At 31.9% G+C, this 14945-nt stretch overlaps 1 protein-coding gene across 1 annotated transcript in view; it reads left to right on the top strand.

Annotated features, from left to right (window-relative positions):
- Positions 1-14945, top strand: part of LOC134718316 (uncharacterized) — a 71162-nt gene that overhangs the window by 50735 nt on the left and 5482 nt on the right. The window contains exons 10-15 of the mRNA XM_063580811.1: positions 470-576; positions 3513-3966; positions 6918-7690; positions 8884-8914; positions 13688-13959; positions 14613-14640. Coding sequence (XP_063436881.1) covers positions 470-576; positions 3513-3966; positions 6918-7690; positions 8884-8914; positions 13688-13959; positions 14613-14640 — 1665 coding nt within the window. The remainder of the gene's footprint in view (positions 1-469; positions 577-3512; positions 3967-6917; positions 7691-8883; positions 8915-13687; positions 13960-14612; positions 14641-14945) is intronic.

The following is a 14945-nucleotide window of genomic DNA, read 5'->3' as shown; positions in this document are numbered from 1 at the left end:
TATCCTGGATTGTTTTACCAAACTTGGAATCTTCTTTCAATCAAAAGACAGTATCGAGAGGGAAATTTTTATTGATGTTTTTCCTCATTTTGTTGAGTCTGCGATTAACAGCAAAAGTAGGCTAGACACTGGGTTCCTCGGAACCCTCACGAATTTTTCTAATACTATATGTAATAGGTCAACTATATTTGGTGTATGGTAATATTTTATGATGTACATGTCAGTCTCCATGTATCATCTGACCTTGACCTTATTGTCATGGATCATTTATCAATGTTTAGTTTTCATGGTTAAGTTTGTTTGTTAGATACTATAAGCAATAGTTAGACTATATTTAAATTTGGTCATGAATTTGTATTCCATCTTCTTCCTTTGTTTAATATTCACGTAGACCAAGGTGAGAGACACAGCCTCTTTAGAACCTCTAGTTTATACTTTTTTTATGACAGATTCTGATTTTATTTTGTAGTATTCTTGCAATATTGGGTCAATTCCATCCTGACCTATTGTAAGGTTGTATATGCAGGCATTCCAAAAATCTTGTTTGTTGCCACTCACAAGGACAAAGTACCAATGGTGAGTGATCTTATGTTAGAAATATAGTAGTAAGTCATTGCCATTTGAAACAATTGAATAATGTGTAAAAACTGCTTACATAATGATAATATGCCCAAGGCATATGTCTTAACTTGACCAAACTTCGTATAAATCTACACTTTCGAAAGAACAAGATCCTAATTGATTTGTGGGTAATAGAATATTAAGATCAGATTACAGGGCCTATAACTAGAGTAGAATATATGAAGAAACACTTATAGATAAGAAAATGATATTGGTTAGCATTTGTATTAATATTCAATTTGATATATCTCATTGTCATGGAGATTCTTTACCGTGTCACTCTCGGTCATGGTCTATTGAGTTTAAACAGTTGCTCAGTTTAAATGTTAAAGTTTGTATTTTCTTTTTAAGTCAGTTTTATTTCAACAAATATGTTGACAATAAGAAAGTTTAGCATTTAGTGGTACTGCACCAGATGAAGGTCTTAACAATAAATGTATCTTCAGTGATGTTAGAGGCCAAAATATTTGAAATTCCAAAACGTAATACAAATGTTGATGAGTTTGTGAAATAAAATATTGTGACAGGGAATGCATGAGGACGGACGATTCATGATTTGTTTTAAAATAAGTACAATTTTTATCAACAAAAAATGGAAATTAAACAATATCTTTATGTTCATGCAAATACCCTCTTGACCTGTTTTAGATTTATTGCCAACTTATTAATTGTGTCTTTTGTTTACTTGTGTTTCTTTACTAGGTAGGTAAAATGAATTACAAAACAAAAATATCAATAGCAAGTTTTTCTTTCAAAATACCCTTTTCATTTTATTTCCCTTGGAGTGTAAGATTTAACAACTGATAACAGTTTCTGTCTGTTATCTTTGAAAGTATAAGATCTAGGTTAAAAGTGTAAAATTGACCTTTGAGAGAAGATGTATGTCACTTGAAAATTTGAGATAAATCTAATTGTAGAACGCGTTATGAATGATGGTGATATCAACTTAGCAGTCCTGTTGGATTTTAAGAAAGCTTTTGATGTAGTACTAGTAGATCATGATATTCTCTGTAAAAAAATTGAAATTTATGGATTTAATAATACTGCTGTTTCTTTTTTAAAATCATATTTGAATGAAAGAACTAAAGAAGTACAAATTGGTAATGCTCATTCTGAAAAAAATTATATCAAGTAAGGTGTCCCCCAAGGCTCCATATTAGGCCCCCTTCTGTTTATATTATACATAAACGACCTTCATTTTTATATGAAAAATTGTTTCACTGTTATATGCCGATGATTCAACTTTACATCTGTCTGGTCATTGTTATCAAACTCTACACTCAAAGGTACAAAAAGATTTACATGGTGTTGAGGAATGGTGCAATGATGACAATATGTTCATCAATAAAAATAAAACAAAATATATGATTATTGGAACGAAGCAAAGAGCAAAGCCACATTACAATGACAGTTGTTTAAATATTTACAATCAAGTGATACAATCTTCCACATGCGAAAGTCTTTTAGGCATTAAAATTGACCCTTCCCTCACATGGACAATCCAAATTGATGTGATCTGCTCAAAAATATCCTCTAGACTATATCTACTATTAAAGATTAAAACATTTCTAAATCTAAAATGCAGAAAAATATTCTATAATGGTTTTATCTTGCCACCAATTGATTATTGTTGTTTAGTGTGGAGTAGTTGTAGCAGTGAGGATTTAAAAAGGATATTAAAATTACAAAAGAGAGCAGCTAGATTAGTACTAGAAACCGACCCTTTCGCTCCTTCTTCGCCCTTATTCAAACACTTAAACTGGTTGACAGTTGAACAGAGAATAAAATATCACAAGTTTGTGATGACATTTAAGTGCATTAAAAATGATGCCCCATCATATCTAACTGACAAGTATCATTATGTTGCAGACAGAAATACATACCCCTTGAGAAATGCTGTTCAAGGAAACATCATACTCCCTAAACCAAAAACAGAATTGTTCAAAAAAAAATGTTATGTATTCTAGACCGTTCATGTGGAATACTTTGCCAATACCGTGAAGAAATATTACAAATGTTAATTCTTTCAAATACAACATTTATAACAGATCATTTATTGAAATCAACCTAGCTGTATAAATAATATTAAAAACTGATTATGTCATCATGTTTATTTTTTCATCACATTTTATCAAGTTGTATTGAACATTATTATCATACTTGACTTTTTATACTAATGTATGCAATGTATATGTTTGCATTTTGTTCTTTTTTTCATGATGAGGACCTCAGGGAAGATTAGCTAATTGTGTAATTAAGGCAACAGTAGTATACCGCTTTTCAAACTCATAAATCCATGGACAAAAAACAAAATCGGGGTAACAAACTAAAACTGAGGGAAACACATAAAAATAAGAGGAGAATAACGACACAACACTACAATGTAACACAAACAGAAACGGACCAAGCATCAGACAAAATCCCACGAGAATAACAAATATAACATCAAAACCAAATACAAGAATTTGGGATAGACAAGTACCGTGACACGTCTTATCGCAATGTCAATTTACACTCAAAAATAAGAGAAAACAAACAACGCAACGTTAAATTGTAACACACACAGAAGTGAACTATAATATAACAATGGCCATATTCCTGACTTGGTACAGGACATTTTTAAAGGAAAAAATGGTGGGTTGAACCTGGTTTTGTGGCATGCCAAACCTCGCACTTTAATGGCAATGTTAAATATAACATTGAAATGACAACATAATATTACAGGACTACAATACAAATAAATATGAGAACGTATTAGACAAAGAACTGTCTTAAAATAAAGTATTGTTGTTGTTGTTGTTATTCCGCCATTGAAGATGCATTTACATCACCAGGTGAGCGATACAGTATCTTTACAGTGTATTAATCTGTCAACTTTTTATGTTTAACAGGAGAATATTGAGACCAGACGTGAAGAGCTTTACAGAGGAATTGAGGAGTTGTTTAAAGACCACGAGGGAAAACATCATCTGGTCCTTAGACCTCTAATATTTGTCAATGCCAAAGATCAAGCCGACCCAGAAATAGAAGTTCTGAAGAAAACAATAACAGAACTTACATTCGACCACCCATGCTGGGGTGAAAGAATGCCCAATACTTGTGTTCCACTAGAGCTAGAGATCGCTGAACTAGTGGCAGAAGGAAAACAAATAATGTCATTGGCTGAAGTTAAAGAATTAAATGCTATCAGCGAGGTGTCTGTCCTGTCCCCTGAGCAGTTGACTGATTTTCTACATTTTCATCATTCCCTGGGGAAGATTGTTTATTTCGATACCCCCCAGCTGAGAGATATTGTAATGATCAACCCTCTTCTTATGGTGGAAGTTATGAGATCTTTTATCACAGGTGTGTGTATTTTCATTGTGTAGAGAATATAAATATTGCATGTAAAAATGTTCCAATATCCAAAAAGAGTTTACCTACCTTTTATTAGAGCGTGACAGACTGTTGGATAGTATCTTATACTAATATTTATGTTGGTATGTGAGAACTTTTATGTAATATGATTAGTAAAATGATTAATCTTTTTTTTATCCACATTGTTAAAAAATGTGAAATGCATGCAATTTTTTAACAGATTTCTGAATGAAAATGTTGTTTTTTAATTGGTGATGTACGGCAGCAGGCAACCGAGGAGTTTACTTAGATACTTAGATCAGATTTGAATTGTGTGGCGTCACTTTTATTATACTTGAGTTATGTCTCTTTAATTTATAAATGGGAAAATTGCTGATTTTTTTTTTCCATTTTCTTACTTAAGTTTGCCTCAACCAGGGACTTTCTATACTAACGGGACTCGTCTTTATTGATTTTAACTGATTACTCAGCCTCCTGCTTAAAGCTACCACCCAACTATAAACTTAGTTCTGATATACAATGCTAGTATATATTTGCGTACTTCACAGTACATTGTAATTGTATAATTATTATTAATTGTATATATAAAATCTGATTAATAGCGATTTAAGATGACAAAAAATATAAGATTTTGAAAGAATGATGAATCATTTAACTGAGACGTATCGTTTTGAAGCACACCCCAGTTGTGTAAAATGGTTACCATATCACACAAGATGGCAGCCACTGAAAATTCAACGAACAAATTCCTCAAAGTTTAAAGATCAATATTTAAAAGACGAGAAATCTTTTGAAAAACATGAAAAGCAGTTTGCAATGACAAAATGTATAAAATTTCATAAACACGATTTTTTGTTAAACTTGAATATATAGTTTATTTGTATTCATGTAAAATACTTCGTAAATGTGAAATGATTTGCTATAAAGTCAAGTGACATCAGCTACAACCGAGATCAGTCTAATAATGTGTATAGATATCGTTATAAGTGACTAGTCCCATTAGTATAGAAAGTTCCTGCCTCAACCAAACTTTATGAATTCTATACAAAATGCTTATTACCACTAAACAAAAATCAAGTTTGAATTTTGGTGCCTTCCCTTTTAGCATTCTAGAGTTATACTTCTTAGAAATGGAAGCATGCAGAATTTTTCGTTTCTGTTCTCTTTCTTAAGTTTACTTCATCAAAATTTTATGAAACTTAAATATAATATATTTTTTTTCAATTTAAACTGAAACTGATATTTATTTAGTATTAAGGTATCGGTATGACTATAGAACTACATGGTTTCAAAATATAAGATATATTTGAAAAATGCTAAAAAACTTTGAGAATGCAAGTAGTTCTATCTCGTTATGAGTTGATTTCCAACACAATTATGTCTTAAGAAAACAATGTGTAGTTTTTATATATTTAAACTGAAACTCTTATACTAGGCTTTTTATAGAAGGTGAATGTAGACATTGCTAGTGTGACATTCAGTTTCACTAAACTAACATACATTATTGTTTAGAGACCAGCTGATGCACCCCTAGGGTTACGAGATTTTTTAGATGTGTTGGTGGCCTTTGACTGCTTTCTGCATTTTGGTCAGGTAGTTGTCTCTTAAGCGCATTCCATGTTTGTATTTTCAATTTTGTTGCAGGATCAATGCATTTTGACCACAAATGAAACACAATTGCAAAATGGTATAAGTGCCCATATTGATGCCTAGTGTTAAAAATTATTCATTGGTTCCCATTTTTGAAATATTTGTCAAAAGATACAACACGTTTTATACACAGATTTAAATGAAACTTGTATTTTAATGGAAGATATCCTGGATTAATCAATTGTCTGAAAGTCTGCAGACATTTATTCTTCATAATCATGAAATATCAACTATTAATACTTAGTTCTCCCATCATGTTGTATCTGTGTCACTTTCTATGTATATGAGGGAACAAATTTCATCCAGAAATGTGAGACCTCACCAATAGAGCAGAAATGCCTGCTAAATTAAACCAATAGTTCCAAACGGTGAAGTTGAAAGTAATTTTTACGGACACCATCACGAGTTGGTTGACTGTTATGAAAGAGGGACGAAAGATACCAAAGGGAAAATAAACTCATAAATCTAAAACAAACTGACAACGCCATGGCTAAAAATGAAAAAGACAAACAGAAAAACAATAGTACACATGACACAACATAGAAAACTAAAGAATAAACAACACGAACCCCACCAAAAACTAGGGTGATCTCAGGTGCTCCAGAAGGGTAAGCAGATCCTGCTCCACATGTGGCACCCGCCGTGTTGCTTATGTGATTACAAATCCGGTAAATAGTCTAATTAAATATTCGTTTGACAGATGATAACGGATTATGTCGTATCTATGGCAACGTCAGTTTATGAGTATGAATGTCCCTCTGTTATATTTCGCCCCTATTTTATAATATCATATTTGTCTGTTTGTCTTTTTCTTTTTTAGCCATGGCATTTTCAGTTTATGAGTTTAAATATCCCTCTGGTATATTTTGTCTGTCTTTTTTCTATTTTATAAATATATTTCATGAATTTGTCAAGGAAAAAAAACACATTCAGTGTGTTTAACATAGTTGTCTTCTTTATATATACGATCACAGCTTGGGAACTTACCTCAAAACTAATAAAACATGTAGAAACCATGCAAACAGTTGAAAACTTGCAGTTTTCCCACAGCACATGCAAGCCTTGTTTCAGATTATTTTCTTCCAAATGGTAAATAATTCAACTTTGATCATCAAATCCTGACATAAAGGACATTCAATTTAAATATTAGAATAATTTGTTTTTTTCCAGTGATGATCTAAGTTAGCGATACCAATTGTTTGATCATTTAGCTTTTATAGACCGGTATTACCTCATAATATAAACTATATATTAAGTCTGATAACATCTTCTTTATTTCATATTTATAGATGTTGCATTTTGGCCCAAAGAAAATAAAACAAGGAAAACCTTTCAAAAGATGTCTGAAAATGGAATGATACAAAAAGTAGACCTCTACCAGATTTGGGAACAAGAAGAATTCTGTCAGATTTTACCATTTAAAGAGTACATATTTGATATGCTAATACATCTAGATATCATATCCGAACAACGGAGATATGATACAAAAACAGGAAGTCGTCTACTAATAGAAAACTTCTTTGTACCCTGTATGCTTACCCAAAGAAATGATACAGATTTCTTGAAACAAGAATGTACACCAGAGAGGACACTAAGTTTGGCCTTTGTTTTCAAAGGAACCATCATACCTCCAGCCTTACCAAACCGTCTAATATGTGCATGTCTGAGTATGTGGACATTAAAAGAATACCAAGGACGGAAACTTATGTTTTCTGGGTTTGTTGGGTTATCATTTGATAAAGAGCATGATATTGTTGTCTGTGTAGAAGGAAATAAGATCTTACTGCACCTTGTCCACAAGCGCTCCAAGGGCCTGATAATACCTGATATAGCCACCAGTGTCCGGGATTGTTTGTTTGTCACTTTGGAGAGAATATCTGAATTTTATCAGTCAACTATCCATTGTAAAGCCAACAACAAGTTACCATTCCACACTGAGTATTCCTGCTCAAAATTAAACTGTTTTACTCCAGAAGAATATATGGTTGTAGATACAGAGGAATTTCTTTGCGAACATGGTGAAAACATTAAACACAACTGGAGAGTTTGGAATCAGAAACTGGTATGTACTTTACTTTAATTATTTTCATATTGAATATTTTCTTATGATGCATAAAAGACAGATATTTATGGACATGATATAGTTGGTTTGTTTCTTTATAAAGAAATAAATAAAAAAAAACAAATACAAAAATACGGAACTCTAAGGAAAATTCGGAATGGAAAGTCCCCTATCAAATCGCAAAATTTAAAGCTGAAACATAAAAGAAAAAAATACAAGGACAATTTTATTCATCAGTATGATAACAATCATTTTTTTTTTTCAACTCTAGCTTTCCATCTGATATTTTTCGTAACTTTTTGGAGTATAATTAACAGCAATGCCAGTGTAGCAATTATTTGATAAAACCCCTAATCAATGTGCTGCAATTCATAGACACAGTGTAATGAATAGTATACATTAGGCGCAGACATTTTTTTTGAGCAGAATGATGTTTAAATCTCGAAAATTCATTTACAACTTACAAACTGAAGTAAAAAACACAAAACTGAGAGAATCTTTCGAACTACAAAAAGAGACCAGTTGCTATACATGATGGTGTTCTTTTCTTATGCCTGCTTCAACCACCATGCAAATTTACACTTACTCAAAATGTCATAATAGGTAGGACAACACGATCAGTGTATTAAAAGGTCGCACAACAAACCATACAATCCCTCCAAAAAAGTCAGATAAAGGTATTTGTGGTAGCCTCATTGGTGTAACTTTGTAATTCCAAATATTATGATTAATATGAAAACAAGACAATGTTGTATGATTGCCAATGAGAAAGCTCTCCACCAGAGATCAATTGACAAAGTCGCAATGCTAGGTCATGGTATGGCTTTCACTAATTAGAAAAAAAAACATACCATATTTTCAACTATAAAGGGCCCTGAAAAGACAGATCTATGTAAAACACTTCAAAAATGAAAACTAACGAACTGATTCATGCATAATACAAAGAACGAAAAAAAGTAGGATGTACACCAAACAAATTACAACAACGAAAATACAGGCTCCTGACTTGGGACAGGCACATACAAATTGTGCCTTGATTAAACTTGTTCAGCATAGTTATCAACACTAGTCTAACATTATACTAACATTTAACTTAGAAGCAGATTGTATGATTTTGTTTCTTGGTATGTTAGCCAGATTACGTTAGCTACAAATAATTGTAGAATAATAAAAAGGTTTTTCTTTTCCTATAGGAACAAATGCAGTGTGATCCTAGTTGTCCAGGTAAATGTATTGACTATTTCTTTTTCTGTTAAAAGATCTCAAATATATCATAATTCCTTCTCGAGTAAAATATGTATCTTAGGAGTATATTTCATTTCCATTTAACATGTTTAACATGGTGAAAAATAATGTTCTTCCAATTCTTGAACCTATGCATACAAACATCATAAGGTTAGTCTTCTGTGCACAATTTTTTTATTTTTTTTCCTGTAAATTTCTTATAATCGTCAAATTTTTTTAAAGTTTGTGTTTTGAAGCCGAAGTTTAACGATTGTCACCTGTTTGTCAACAATCGACAAAAAATCAACAAAAAAAGCATGGAAATTGAGCACGTGTTTAACATGTAAATTCAGATACTAGTCTATTTAAAGGACATCCATGCGTATTGTGATCACGGGATTTTTAAGAGATGGGTCACCCTGTGGTCACTTTGCATACGGAAAATATGTCGGGGAATTGTTTCCTGCAAGGAAGCAATTAAAATAAAGTAAACTTCTTCTAAATATGAATAAATTAAAGAATTTTCTTCAGAAAAAAAGTATATGTACATCAGTTTTATAATGAAAACTATCCATTGAGTTATAAAAAAAAAACATATGCATTATTTTTTTTTATTTGAGGTTTCTTATATTGTGAGCTGATAACATAGATACAAAACATTAGTAAGATTCACAATAATCCAGTTCTAAACATTTGGAATTGAAATGTGTATCGGCTATATTTGTGTTCCATTACCACAAAAAAATCTCAGCAAATATTCAAGCGTAACTGATGAGTCTGTTGTAGACGAAACGCATGTCTGGCGTAAATCCCAAAATAATCCTGGTATCTATGATGAGTTTATCTGCATGATATATATAAGAGTTGACTTGCATACAAACCTTTACTGTTTTTGTCATGATTTCACTACTCCATGTTGGTCCAAAGTTGGTTGGCTTGCTTACCAATATTGTTAGGATGTTTACTAAAAAGTAAAATCACAAAAATGCTAAACTCCAAGGAAAATTCAAAACGGAGAGTCCCTTATCAAATGGCAAAATCAAATGATAAAACCCATCAAACGAATGGACAACAACTGTCATGTTCCTGACTTGGTACAGACATTTTCAAATGTAGAAAATGGTGGATTGAACCTGGTTTTATAGCGCAAAAATAGCATTGTTATGATAATCAAGGCATATTTATTAATAATGGAGTAAACTCATGAACAGTTTGGATGTGATTTTTTTTTAAATTTTGATTCTATTGTCACTATAATAAACTCATCATAGATACCGTGATAAAATTTTGTTTTTACGCCAGATGCGCATTTCCTCTACGAAAGACTCATCAGCGACGTTAAAAAGCATTGTTGTAGAAATTGGTGTTTTATAAGCGTATAATTTGGAACATTGAACTGCATGTATGTCTTAAGATAAATGTAACTGAAAATTGCTTAGTTATAGAGTGTTTGGATTGTATGGGTAGATATAAAAAAAATGGTTTGCAATGTTGTCAACATCAATACTTTAGTAGGTATAAAGGTAACACATTGCCTTACTCATGTTTTCATAACGATCGTAATAATATGAAATGCAGACTCAGTTCATAGTTCTCTTTGAAACATAGATTATGAACTAACTAGTTTGATAATAAATGAAATACAAATTTAAATGTATCCATTTGATTATCACTATTTTAAACTCTAAATCAGCACTTCTTGACAGAACATTTACATTTATTTGAGAACACATTATACTTTTTATATTTTTTATACGACTGCAAAAAAAAAGGGATCGTAAAATGCTATCATGTCTTCATCGGCGTCATTGTCTGTGTCGTCGTCATCCGACGACATTTCGTTTTTCAATAACTTAAGTTTAAGTGTATGGATCTCTATGAAATTTAAGCAACAGGTTTAATACCACAACAGGAAAGTCGGTGTGGTTTTTGGGGATGATGGTCCCAACCGTTTAGGAATTAGGGTTGAAAATTGTCCCCAAGCAAGCGTTTTTCTAGTTTCAGAAAAATAACTTGTGTATAAGTATTTTGATTGCTCTGAAATTGTACCCAAGGTTCTATACCACAAGTTGAAGATTGGGATTCATGTTGGGGGTAAATGCCCAATCTGTACATGAATTTAGGGTCAAAAGGGTCTAAAGCAAACATTTTTCTAGTTTCAGACAATAATGCTTGTTTTAGTACATTGATGTCTCTTAAACTGTACCACATTTTATAAAAAGTAAAGTTTTTTTTCTTTCAAAATTTTTTTTTCTGGAATTAGGGGGGGAGTTGAAAAAAAAGGGGGGACTAATTGTATGCTCCCACCATAGCGGAAAGTACATTAAGTTTTACCCTTGTCCGTCTGTACGTACGTCTTCTTGGATTCCCAAAATTGGTTTTCGTTCTCTAACTTTAGTTTGCCTCTGAGAAATGTTATGTAACTTATACACAATGTTTGTTACCACAAAACACAGAACAAGTTTGAATTGTGATGGCATCACTTTTATTGTTCTAAAGTAATGCCCTTTACAAATAGAAAAATTGCTGAATTTTTAGCTCACCTGGCCAGAAGGGCCAAGTGAGCTTATGCCATCACTTGACGTCCGTCGTCGTCCGTCGTCTGTTGTCGTATGTCGTCGTAAACTATTTCAAGAATCTTCTCCTCTAAAACTACTGGGCCAAATACTTGCAAACTTTAAATGAATGTTCCTTAGGGTATCTAGTTTATAAATTGTATCCAAGGTTTGGATCTATCACCAAACATGGTCGCCATTGCTAAAAATAGAACATAGGGGTCAAATGCAGTTTTTGGCTTATAACTCAAAAACCAAAGCATTTAGAGCAAATCTGACAGGGGTAATATTGTTAATCAGGTCAAAATCTATCTGCCCTGAAATTTTCAGATGAATTAGACAACCTGTTGTTGGGTTGCTGCCCCTGAATTGATAATTTTAAGGAAATTTTGCTGTTTCTGGTTATTATCTTGAATATTATTATAGATAGAGATAAATTGTAAAGTGAGCAATAATGTTCAGCAAAGTAAGATCTACAGATAAGTCTAACTGACCAAAATTGTCAATGGACCCCTTAAGGAGTCATTGCCCTTTAAAGACTTTTTTCACAATTTGTTCATCATGTTGACTTACTTTAAAAAATCTTCTCCTTTGAAACTGCTGTATCAATTTCAGCCAAACTTAGGCTAAATAAGTTTCATAGTATCAAGTATAAATTTTATATTTTATTTCCTTGTATGTCAAGAAACATAGCTTCTATGGCTAAAATAGAACATGGGAGAAAATGATTTTTTTTTGCTTTTGAAGAAAATAGGACGCTCCAAAAAACAATTAAATAAATTGAAAAGCCAAAATAATCATTGATGAGAGATTTAACCAAAAGAATTAAGGTGAGCGATTCAGGCTCTTGAGAGCCTCTTGTTCGTTTTTGTTCTCCAACTTTACTTTGCCTCAACCAAATGTTATGAAACTTATACATATTGCTTATTACTGCAAACTACAGATCAAGTTACAATTTTGGTGGCGTCACTTTTCTGTTCTAAAGATATACCTCCTTACAAATGGAAAAGTTGCTGAATTGTTCGTTTCCGATCCTTCACTTCAGTTTGCCTCAACCAAATGTTATGAAACTTATACACAATGCTTATTACTACAAAACACAGTTCAAGTTTGAAATTTGGTGGCATTGCTTTTACCTTTCTAGAGTTATGCCTCTTTACAAATGGAAAAATTCTTGAAATATTTGTGTCTTTTCTCTAACTTTAGTTTTTGTCAACCAAATGTTACAAAACGTATGCAAAAAGCTTAGATCAAGAACAAATTTTGGGAGCGTCACTTTTACAGTTCTTGAGTTATATAAAAAAAATATTGGGGGTCACAATTGCTAATTCTTTATTTATAGTCTGAAAACAGATTTACTAAGTAATGCACAACAGCACAGCGCACAGTGTATTGCTCAAAAGCAAGAAATCCCATTTGTCTGTTATCTTCAAAATATTGCTCATTTACAAGCCCCCAAGGAGCAATTTTTGAAGGCCTTGCGCAATTACTTAAGATCTTTGCGCAATCAGTTTCTTTGTTGAGTTAATGAGATGAAACATTGAACTGTAATAGAAAATTACGAGCTAACCTGGGAAAAATCATTAAAGAGATATAGGAAGATGTGGTGTGAGTGCCAATGAGACAACTCTCCATCCAAATAACAATTTAAAAATTAAACCATTATAGGTTAAAGTACGGCCTTCAACACGGAGCCTTGGCTCACACCGAACAACAAGCTATAAAGGGCCCCAAAATTTTACATCTCAAAATTGGAGAATTTTTGTAGGATTGTAAAAATATTTCACTTAGAGAATTTTTTGAGAAAATTAAGGGGAGATTATTCAAACATTAGAATTAACTTGAAAAAGTATATTTTTGTGACTTCTTCAAGTAAATAAAGATAACTTGTAAAAGTAGTACCCTTTACTGCATGGTTATACAGATAAAAATGATAATTTTTCTTGATGGTAGAATATCCTAAAAACAGCCAAACACAGTCATAAATATATATCTTATATTAGAACAGCCAGACAAGGCCATATAGATATTATTCATAGAATAGCCAGACATGACCATAGAAATATAGATAATTATTCTTGGTGGTAGACAGTTCTGAAATATAATTACTATCCATATTTGTTGCCAATATTGACTAATAGTGTTCTAGTAATGTATCGTCACATTTACATAATTATTACTATCTTTTCACAATGTTTACGTTTTATACAACTTGTAGGTTTGAGTGAATATTCTTTAGATCAAACTCCAAGTAACCCCGAGTTGCTTCGTTTGTCTGGTAATTGTGAGGAAGACTTGATACATGAATTAGCACTTCGTCTTGGAATGGAAGAGATAGATTGGAGAGATATTGGCAAGAATTACACAGGAAATACACAGATGGTCAAGTTTTTGACACTTATTCACTTGAAAGAGAATTATTCAATATGTTTTGGAGATCTAGACAAAAGTTTGCAAGAAATGAAAATAACAACACACACATTATGCATGGTAAGCTATATAGAGATAAAGTGTATTTTTTTGCAATTATTATCTCCCTTTCAATTATGGCCACTTCAAAGTATATTAGCTACGATTTTGACAACATCAAATCCAAGTTTTAGAGCTGCTTACATCAAACATATGTACTTAAATTTCACAATTAGATCGCTGGAATGTTGAAATAAACTACAGTGTCAATAATTGATATTTAATATCGTGTTACATAACTATTAATGATATTTCATTAAATATGTATCAGGTTTATTTCCCAAGCTTTGCCGACTCAGCAGGAGAAATGACCCATATATATATAGATATGAACATGTGGTATATGTTTTCTTAATTATTGGGTAATTTTTTTTTTTAAATAAACGGTTATACTTAACGCCATTTATCAAATTATGTAAACATAACGAAATACAACAAATGCCTCCATATTATTGGAAAATGGTCCTCAAATAATCGCGATATTATACACATGTTTTTACATCTGTATGACAAAACAATGCTGATGATACTTATTTGTGAATTGAATTGAGGCAATCATTAAAGATACACCGGAAGAATAATATTAAATAGTAAGAATTTGATTTTTTAACTTCTCTTAAGTTTGCAGATCTCCTCATAAATGCTTATACAGTTTTATACGACTTCATTTTCAGGTCCGGAGAAGAAAACAAGTGAAATCTAGTAAGTAAAATGTATCTTAAGAATTCATGTACTTTAAACGAAATCTAGTATTTTTGTATTACTGTACTGTCAACAGAAATGATGCTTAACAGTGACTTTATTAACCCATGGTCAAACGTAGTGTGGGGTTGGCTATAGTGCTATGTCCGTCTATTCATTCTTCTTATTAACTAATGTCTTACAGTAACATTCAGTTTAAAATCATTGAAACTGCATATGTTGTTAAGTAATGCACGTATTTTCATAGAAATTAAGTTGACAGAAGCATAAACATGAATTGTGTTTGTTAATTGTTGTGTTTAGAA

Source organism: Mytilus trossulus, chromosome 5 (assembly GCF_036588685.1).
Source record: "Mytilus trossulus isolate FHL-02 chromosome 5, PNRI_Mtr1.1.1.hap1, whole genome shotgun sequence".
NCBI lineage: Eukaryota > Metazoa > Mollusca > Bivalvia > Mytilida > Mytilidae > Mytilus > Mytilus trossulus.
This window is presented reverse-complemented; position numbering and strand designations above follow the sequence as displayed.